The sequence below is a fragment of the Colletes gigas genome, unplaced genomic scaffold (assembly GCF_013123115.1).
Source record: "Colletes gigas isolate AHSC1104 unplaced genomic scaffold, ASM1312311v1 Colletes_gigas_Sc00007, whole genome shotgun sequence".
In the NCBI taxonomy this organism is placed as follows: domain Eukaryota; kingdom Metazoa; phylum Arthropoda; class Insecta; order Hymenoptera; family Colletidae; genus Colletes; species Colletes gigas.
Genome location: NW_025106636.1, coordinates 602,268 through 612,383, shown reverse-complemented (window position 1 = coordinate 612,383; position 10,116 = coordinate 602,268). Strand labels below are relative to the sequence as shown.

At 35.6% G+C, this 10,116-nt stretch overlaps 1 protein-coding gene across 2 annotated transcripts; it reads right to left on the bottom strand.

The window, feature by feature from the left end:
• Positions 1 to 3,920: 3,920 nt before the first annotated feature.
• Positions 3,921 to 6,312, bottom strand: LOC122396176 (bleomycin hydrolase-like). Of its 2 annotated transcripts, XM_043394346.1 has the most exons (5): positions 6,060 to 6,312; positions 5,221 to 5,537; positions 4,457 to 5,144; positions 4,317 to 4,384; positions 3,921 to 4,248 (listed from the first exon to the last, which is right to left on the bottom strand). In XM_043394346.1, exons 1-5 carry the CDS (start codon positions 6,121 to 6,123, stop codon positions 4,033 to 4,035), a joined length of 1,353 nt encoding a protein of 450 aa, XP_043250281.1. In that variant the 5' UTR covers positions 6,124 to 6,312; the 3' UTR covers positions 3,921 to 4,032. The 2 variants fall into 2 exon arrangements, with proteins under 2 accessions (XP_043250281.1, XP_043250280.1); XM_043394345.1 differs by having other exon boundaries at positions 4,317 to 5,144; positions 6,060 to 6,310.
• Between the last annotated feature and the right edge of the window lie 3,804 nt (positions 6,313 to 10,116).

Here is a 10,116-nt window from a genome sequence, read left to right as displayed (position 1 = left end):
TTGACATTTTTTTTTTCGTTGAAAATGGCACCTAATTAGATTTTCAGTAAGGAATTTTTTTCTCCAAAGTGCGTAGGATTTCGGGGGTATGTCTACTCACCAAAAATGATTGTAATTAACCCTTGCAATAGAAAATAATTTTTCCAGAACGATTTGACATTTTTTTTTTCGTCGAAAAATGGCACCTAATTAGATTTTCGGTTAAGAATTTTTTTCTCGAAAGTGCGTAGGATTTCGGGGGTATGTGTAATAACAAAAAATGATTGCAATTGTCCCCCGTAACCGAAAATAATTTTTCCAGAACGATTTGAAATTTTTGAATTTAATTGTTAATAACTTTTTAAGGAAGCCTTCATCAACAAATTGGTATTCTTGATTTTCGTCTTATTTTGGCCTCCAGAATCCCTCGTTAAAATTTTTACCAAGTATATTTATAACAGAATTACCAATAAATCGATCAAGTTTTTTCCGATCGAAATCACCCTATTCGAATTATTTTTAATTATGTGTAAATCGAAATACTTTGAATGTGTTTAGACATTTATTTGGAAAATTTCACCGATCCAATGATAATATTTTCATAAGAATATAATGAAAAATATAAAAATTTAACCAATCTCATTTATCTCGGTCTCGATGAATCTTATTTGTTTTTTTTGACTTGACTCGGTTTTAACTTTACATAAAAATCATTACAGACTCCATTTTCGCATAAACCAGTACCGATTTTGTATTTAAAAGTTGGAATTACTGTATAAAAAGTGGCTCAATAATTCGGTACAAAACTTAATCATTCCTGTAAGTTGCACTACAGAATAGAATACGATTTATTAAATACTATGTTCAACATTCTACGATAAATAACTTTGCAATTTTTAATAGTTTTTATAACTATAGAAGAAAAATTGTATTATTTTTATACGTTAAGTATCTCGTATCGTTGTTTGAATCAACAGATTAAAAACTTGAGTATTTCAATTCGTAAAATACCCAAGTAACAAAGCAATACGTTCCCTCGAAAAGATTTTAGCTTGATCGCTATTAACGTACGAAAGATTTAATCGGAATTGTAATTCTGATGCTGAGGTCCTCTATTTAATTATTCTATTTCAGTATTCTATCACGATTTACGATACACGACTTTTATTTAGCGATCTACTAAACAAAGAATCGTCGTGAAAATCCGATATGAATGTATCTTTTCTACATAGATAAGTATCCGAAAGACAAACGAACTTTGTGTGTTTGTAATTTTCTTTCGTCTATGAATGTGCGTAATTAGAATTAGAATTTTTAAACTGATTCTAATATCAGCATCAATTCTTCGATTACAAACAAATGTATAATTCACAATTGACTTGGGGATAAATTACCGATATTTTGTAAAAGACTCTCACTGTTAAAAATCTTTCAAATAGAAATGAACACTGTTTTTATGGCTAATAGAAAAGAAAAAAGTTACTCGTTTTATAGATCGCTAACTAACCTTGAAAATCTATAATATAAAAATAATAACACAAATGACATAACCTTTAAAAAAATCAACAAAATCTCATAGCAAACTATAATTTTTTCAAATCAACACATAATCACTATATATTTCTACATCACGTTGAAAATATTTAAATATTTGGAAGAAGATACTTGTTTCATTAATAGTCTCGAGTATTTGTTTCAATAAATACTTGCAACGCACTGTTTTCAACGGAATATCTTTATTAAATCACGTTTATTTGCATAGAATAGATTCGTCATATCATTTCTTTTGTTTTTCTTTAACTTATACAATTTGTATAAAAGAATTAGATATTCCAAAAAGTTTGTATTATCGATGAAACTTTTAAATGTAAAAAAGATAATGTGTTAAGAAAGGTGTATTTGCATACTTCTTATTCTCGTAGCATTGATTATAATCTTCAAATGTATACTTTTTTACTTGGAGAGATTATTAAAAACATTTATTATACGTGTAAAGACTAAAACTTGTACACAAATTTGAACATTATTCGTATCCGAATATCAGCTTTGTTTTAAGTAGGAATTGTTTAGCAAATTATTTCCTAACGCGTTCCATTCTATGCTTTCTCTATTTCACTCGATACGGTAATATTGTGCTTAATACTTCAATTTTACATCATGGTGCATAGTAGAATTAAATGAATGCTCAATATACAATGTCGTTCCTTCAAAGATGTATAAGTAACTAAGTGGTATCTTTCCTAGATAGCGGTCAATCACCTGACAGTTAGTATTGTAAAGGCCTTAAAATGAACAGAGAATATCCTGCGAAAAATGTTACTCAAAGTTTGTTTTAATAGGCCTCGAAATCGAGTTGCGTTTAAGGCCTCTTCAATGCTTAATTTGTTATTACTTTTAGACATATTAGAATGTTAAAACAGAGCCTAGGAAGACGTAAAAACATAACTAATGGGAATACTTTGACAAATTAGAAATAAGTCGAATTGTTTTTAATCATAATGAGACTAATTAATAAGGATTTTTGGCCTCGAGAGGCTAGATACTATGTTTGTCGTATGACATTGTGTATTACTGTTTCTTTCCCATGATAGCAATAAGAATTGGTTTTCAAACCAGTGATACGTATAGAATCGCATAATCGCATGTTTTTTTTATTATTTTAATTTTGACATTCCAGGTATCTGTAATTTGTAATAACATTTTCAATTCACGATTGAATAATATGTTAAGAAATGTACTCTTTTTGGGAAAGTGCAATAAAATATGGGAAATAATTATAAAACAAACCCTTCTTTGAAAAAATACTCAACAGTATTAGTATTGTATATTACAATCAAAGAGTCAAAATACCATATGTTATAAGTTATTGAACCAAATGAGATATTTACTAAACTAACAAGAAATGTATTGTGCTGTGTAAGCAGCAAATCGAATTTCTTTTAAATATCTATGTATTTATCGTCTCGTGTAAAAGTTTAGCCTAATTAAACTCCATAAAGAATGTCATGTGTTGGGGCCATCAGCCAGAGAAAATTGACAAATGTACTATTACTTCCGATTACACGTTAAGTTTAGACGAATACTATTGACTTTCTATTAAACAACGATTTAGTCGGTGTTTGAAAAGTCATAGACTCGTACAAAAGTATATACACATAATTATCAACTGCAAAATCATCGGATTGAACATCCCTGAACCGGAAACACATTCTTGGCGCCATTTAGAATCCCGCGTTAATAGATGGCGCCAAATATTTTGTCACGTAATTAATTTTAGTAACATTAACTATTTTATTAACATTTCTTCGTGCAATTAATTAGTAATAAACGATCACTGGAAGCGACAGTTATTTAAATCATCGCGTTAAACGTTCAGAAATATTTGGCGCCATTTGGAATCCCGCCTTCGTAGATGGCGCCATTTAGAATCCCGCCTTTGTAGATGGCGCCAAGTATTGCGGAACGTTTAATGCGACGATTTAAATAAATGTCGCTTCCAGTGATCGTTTATTACTAAATCAATTACAAGAAAAGGTGCGTAGAAAAATGATTGATATTAATTAGGTTCACGAAGCATCGATGACAAAATTATACGTCTACGATACTCGGAATCGTAGACATTTGTCGTAGTATCGTAGCTTGAACCAACGTCTATGACATTTATGGTTCCAGCTACTTGCGATACGACATCCTTAGAAAAATGTCTACGACTTTTCAAAAAAGCATTGACACAAGGGTTCTTGGCCATTAATAAAATAAACGAATAATACACACACACAGTGCTATAATTTAATGACACAGTCTGGTGATTTTGTAATTTGAAATTTATGTATCGAAGATAAATGCACGTTTATCAAACAAATTTTATTATTTTTTTATATATAATGTACGTATGTGAATTGTGACAGGATTTTATATAAAATACTTAATATTTTGTACTTTGTAGTACCAGAATGCTTGAAATTTTATTTTATGTTCATATCCTCAGTGTTTTATACATATGTTACTCATCAAAAATCTTCATCTTCGAATGTTTAAGGTTGCAGCCTATTATCAGTGAGCAAGGGTACCCATCGGATCCCACGCGGGCAAGGTAATGGGTTCTTGTTTAAATACAGACAAAATATCCGCGGGTACTAATTTTTTATCGATAACTGCCTCGAACACGAATTCAGAAAACCATTCAGCGGTCAACAATTGATATCCTTTCTGTCCATGATCTTCCCCCCAAGAATTTTCCACCCGGAATTTTTTAATGTTGCCATCCTTCTGAAAATAAAAAGGGATTTCAATACATCTCGAGCACCGAGATTCTTTCGTAGAACTTGTCAGCTTACATCGATCGAAACAGCCGTGAATACCATCGCGTGGACCATCATAGAATCTCCGTAAAGTAATCTATCTCCTTTCGAAAGATTAACATGTACATTCGTTCCAAACATCAGACCAAAATTATAAGCGTTCATATCCTCTATACCTTGTTTGCCTATTAATCTTTTGCTTACGTCGCATCCAAACCACACGGGCTCGTTTTGTTTTATACTCTCCGCGCATAATTCCATTAACACCGCGGCTGGTTGGTTATTGTACAACGTCAGTCTTCCACCCACTACATTCCCTAAACAATCTATCGTATAAAGTTTACTATATGGATGGGATTCTCTCGGATCTGTTACCAAGCATACTTTATCATTTACATTATAATATGGTTTTACATGTTTCTCGTAGAATTCGACAGGTGTGATTGGACCGATACAATTGTAATTCTTCGATTTATCGTAATATTCCCACGTGATAGTCTCCGAAGGTATGCCCAAACAGATTCCAATAATTCGATAAATTACTACCATTTGTTCCCTGATCTGAGATTCTAACTCTTCGTCGGACGCATTCTTTGCTACCAAGTCCCTTAAATCGCTAGAGTATTCTCTCAGTTTACTTTTCAATATACTGTTCATGCGGGAACTAGATTCGCAACTGTACGATTCTGGGAAGCAGACTTTCGGGACGAGACCATATTTATTTATAAGATTAACGATCATGTCCCATTGTCCGCCGTCGCAAACCGGGTCGTGTAACAGAAACGATACCAAGCGACCATCCACCGGTTCCTTCCGTTCCGCGCTTTTTACAATATTATGTAAAAAATAGTTGCACCGTTCAACCTACAAAACAATCAACATATCAATCGACACAAAATGGTTAAGCTTTGTTTATAAAATATTGGCAATATATATTAACTTTATCCCAGAAAAATAAATAAGCTTGACTAAATTCAAATTCGTCCAAATTGTATTGCTTGATAAAGGCAGTTCTGATAACGTTTAAGATAGAAAATATCCAACACCGCCCGGAACGTTTCTGATTCGTTATGGGCTTCCCCTCTGTTTCGATCTTATGGGTGAAGACGTGTTGACTCTCTTCCAATACTTTTCGTGAAATACAAGCTTCTATGGGATTGATCCTTGTACATATATTTTGTGCTAAGCAGTTATTCGGATCATTGTAAAAACTTGTACGTAATTTGGGCAAGACTTCCACTGTTAAAGCACCGGATGCTAGGAAAAAAAGAAATATGATATTTATAACTTCATTCAAACAAGAATGTAATATACAAGTTCTTCTTCTATGACTATGAGTTATTACCGATATATTTTTGGATAAAATTATTCAAAATTTTATAGTCATCAATTGGTTTAATAGATTTGACTAATTTTTGTCTACTTTTAATACTGATAAATATCTTAAATTATATTATAAATAGTAGATACAGATTATCATTGTTTTGATAAATAAATGTGGAAATATGGAAAACCGATATTATAGTAACGTTATATTGAAACCAATTGGCAACAAAGTAATAAAATAATAGTAAGTTTAAATAGATATCATCCTATATTGCCGAATGTATTATAAATTGTTTGTAACATCTGAAAATGATGGAACAACAATTGTGTCAAAATTGAACGTTCATCAAATGAAACGTAACATTTCTGTAGACAATTTTATATTGTAAATTTCACGTCAGAAAAAAAAACACGAAAACTACAAACATAAGTGTAAATACAAGCACAACTTACAGGTAGCCATTGTGACGGGTGGATTTGTTTTTAATCGCAATGAATTCGATCCACCAATTATCATACAAATTAAGCCCACGAAAACGAACGCTTATAATCTATAGATCCGTTCGACCGACAGGACAAGATTAGTAATTCCGTCTATATTCAACATTAGTTACGAAGCTTTATCGCACGTAGTGTGGCCAGATCTGGCATAATTGAATGCATCGACGTCGACATTAGCAACGACGAATTTCCTTAGCGTCTAACGGAGTGGTGGGGATGCAACTTCGGGAAATTGATAAAGAATGCTAGTGTGAACCTTTCCTTCTTGCTCTTCTAGCAACTTGAACACGATCTCGCGATAATCTTTTTCTTTTTTTGTACCTGGGGAAATTGGTCATGGAAAGGTGGGAGGAAGTCTTCTAAAAGTTTCCCTACATACATAAAGAAACACCGACGAGCTTTGTTCTTTCTATTTAACCTATTTGTGGTCCCTTCTACTGTACTTTCCTACATTTCTCCATTGCTTTTCTACCCAAACGAGCTTTTCTCGTGCTCTTTGCCCCGCGTTTTCTTTCCCCCTGCTGGACCAATCGCGGCGAGTCCCGTTCCGTGCTTTCTCCCGCGTTCTCGTTTCTTATTCGCCGCTTTCTCCCGCGTCCTGGCTTCTTATTCGCCCGGGCGTAACGTTCATCTCCCGCCATCGTGGCTCACCAGCGCAACTTTGGCGCTGCTGTACCTGGAGGTTAGGTTGCTCCAGGGGAGCTTCCTTTTTCAGACTCCTGTCTCTAAAATAATACTCGCCCTCCGCTAATTATCTCCTCGTCGCCTCCGTGTTGTATTCCCCCGACACACTTTCACCCCGTAATTCTTTGATCCTCCCTATATTAATTCGACGAAAAAACTCTGCGCACGGACTACGGTCCACTCTCGTTCGCTCCCAACATTATCCTAATAACTGCAATTAGATTCGCTCCATTGAGTTCTAAATGCGGAGACTCGATTATTAGGAACGCAGAGAGACGAAAGAGTTGGAAAGGATTCCTTGGAAGTGGAAGAAGGAACCGCGGCCGGGTGATCCTCCTGCGAATTCGTCCTGTTATCCTGACCGCTGTCCCCGTCTTTCTTATTAATATGCTAATTTTACATGAAATTATGAAGGGATATTTCGTTCGTGTACATTCACCCCGAAACAGCCCGCTCGAACGATACGATTTTATCCGGGGGGGTATTTAGAGCTTACAACCACGTGTAATACGAAACATCTTCGATCAGGATAGCATGCGTGTATGCAAAGTAGATTCATCCCTTAAAGTTCTTGTTTCTTCCAAGTATCGATACAGGGCTCGATACAGGGCTCGAGAAGTATCCGAAATCGACTGTTTCAAAATAAACCAAGTTTATCCAAATATAACCAAACTGTAAAGGAAGTCGATTGGAGGAATCAAAGGCAAACGACGTTTTTACAGTTTATACTCGTAAGACGAAATTGGTAATGGAGGTTAGGGTGTTGCCATGGTGAGATGCTGCACTTGGATGAAAATATGTCGACCACTCTATAACCGGAAGCTCCTTGGCATTCTGCTTTCCTACCTTGGGACATGTGAAAGATATGAATCTGAAATATCATAATCATAATCATAATCATCATTATGAATTTGGAAGGCAGTAGAGACTTTTTGGGATAGAAATGAAAATAAAGAATATATTGCAATTTTAAGAGATTCAGTGGAAGTATTAAGAGCGATAAAGGAAATATTAGATGGAAAGGCAGGGAGAAAGAAGACTAATGAGGTGATTAAAATAATTGGAAAAATAGATTGATTAAAGGGAAAGGGGGAAAGACCTAACCTAGACCTTTGGTTAAAGAGTAAATAGAGAGGGAGATAGATGAGGACTTCAAGGTCCCAATAGAGGGAGTTACTAACAATATTAGAGACATAATCTGGTCTAATGATAACCATTATTAGACTGCGGATCGTCATGCAAATTCATATTTTTGTTAATAAAATTATTGAAATTGGAGCTTTGTAGAGGGTTGTCTCAATCCCTAGATATAATAATTTCTACCTTACTTTAAGTATTTCTTATATTCTTGCGTGGTAAGTGCATTCTGTAGTTTTTTGAGAATTAAAATTTCCCATAAATGCATAAACATCCGCAGTCTAATCATTATCAATTTGGAAGGCACTAGAGATAGATTCTATTTTAAGATAGAAATGAAAATAAAAGATACATTGCAATCCTTACAGATTCACTGTCAGTATTAAGAGCAATAGAGGAAATATTAGATGGAAAGGCAGGGAGAAAGAAGACTAATGAGGTGATTAAAATAATTGGAAAAATAGATTGATTAAAGGGAAAGGGGGAAGACCTAACTCAGACCTAACATAGACCTTTGGTTAAAGAGCAAGTATAGAGGGATTTGAAGGTCCCAAACAGAGGAAGTTACTAACAATATTAAAGAAATAATCTGATCTAATGATAATCATCATTATCAATATCTAAGGCACTAGAGACTTTTTAGGATAGAAATGAAAATAAAAATACATTGCAATCCTTACAGATTCACTGTCAGTACTAAGAGCAATGGAGGAAATATTGGATGGAAAGGCAGGGAGAAAGAAGACTGATGGATGATTAAAATAATTGAAGAAATAGATTGATTAAAGGGAAAGGGGGAAGACCCAACCTAGACCTGACCTAGACCTTTGGCTAAAGAGCAAGTTGAGGACTTCAAGGTCCCAAATAAAGGAAATTACTAACAAAATTAAAGGAACAGTCTTGGAGAACTACCAGAATGAATTGAACGCTTAATTCGAGGATTTTACAGCGGTGTTGTCCCTTGAGCGGGATCCGTGATCCGTTTCGCGTTGGCATGTGCTTCTGATTCACAACGTTTCCCGCCTTCGAACCTCTTCGACTGCTTTATTCTCCTGCTACACCGATGTAACGGAGTTGTTTACACTGCGCATGTAATATGGCACCAAATGCGCTTCTGTTCGTGCCAGCTATGCCCCCATGTCATTTTCTGCATCGTGTATGAACTATCCTCCCTTAAACACGACCCATTAAACGATTTTATTTGCTGTAATATAGCGATCCGGTCAAACCTAAAAATCTCTGCCGCGTAAAGGGGTCTTCTTTTAATTGAGTCATCATCAGGCGCCATTGTTATTAAGCTTCCTGAGTATTTAGAAAGTACACCTTGTACAATTTTACCCGTGAAAGAAATACATGTATTACAAGTTTTGGAGGAGGGGAGGGAGGGGTTGAGATATCAGAATCGGGGGAAGGTCGAATCGTTTTCGATACATCCGCAATCAGGAGCTCATGTTCGACAGCTATGTTCATCGAAGATTCGCTGAAATTACGATACCCAAACCGAGTAGACGTATTTTCTTCTCATTTCACTATCACTCACGTATCCTTTATCTATTATGCTGAGCAAGGATAGGGATTGTATGTGGATAAAGTAAGAAATCCTAGGATCCACATCAAAGCCTCTGCTTTAAACTCGCTTTCTTCCATTTATCGCTTCCATTTATGCTTTGTATGCGACGAAAAGTGCTATTCGTTGAATCAACCCTTTGCACTCCTATGTCGAGTGTGATCATTAACTATTTTGGCGTTGAAACTTATGGGGGAGGTATTGCAACCCCCTGTCAGCCCCCACAGCATTAGTCAACCTCTCCTCCAAGCGTTGGTCGCTGGGCAACAGTGTTACCAGGGCGTTAACGAGGCTCTGGCTAAGCAAATATGGGTCGACTACTGTCTTGGGGCAGGAATCCATGGTTCCAAGGATAGAAAGACTCTAGAATAAAGGCCTTATAGTGCAGTAATGGCTTGGGGGTTTGGACTACCCCACCTCAATGATATGGCGACTCATTGAGGGGGCTTGTAGCTCCAAGTCTCTCGCGAACCTTCTCAGTTAACGCCCTGATATCAGGACAGTTGAGGGAGCCTCGTGGCTCTGTATTTCTCTGCTCAATTCAGACATTCACTGTTTTATTAACTATTTGGGGAACGCCCAACAACCACGAGAGGAAGAGCTCCCCCAGCTGTGAGGAAG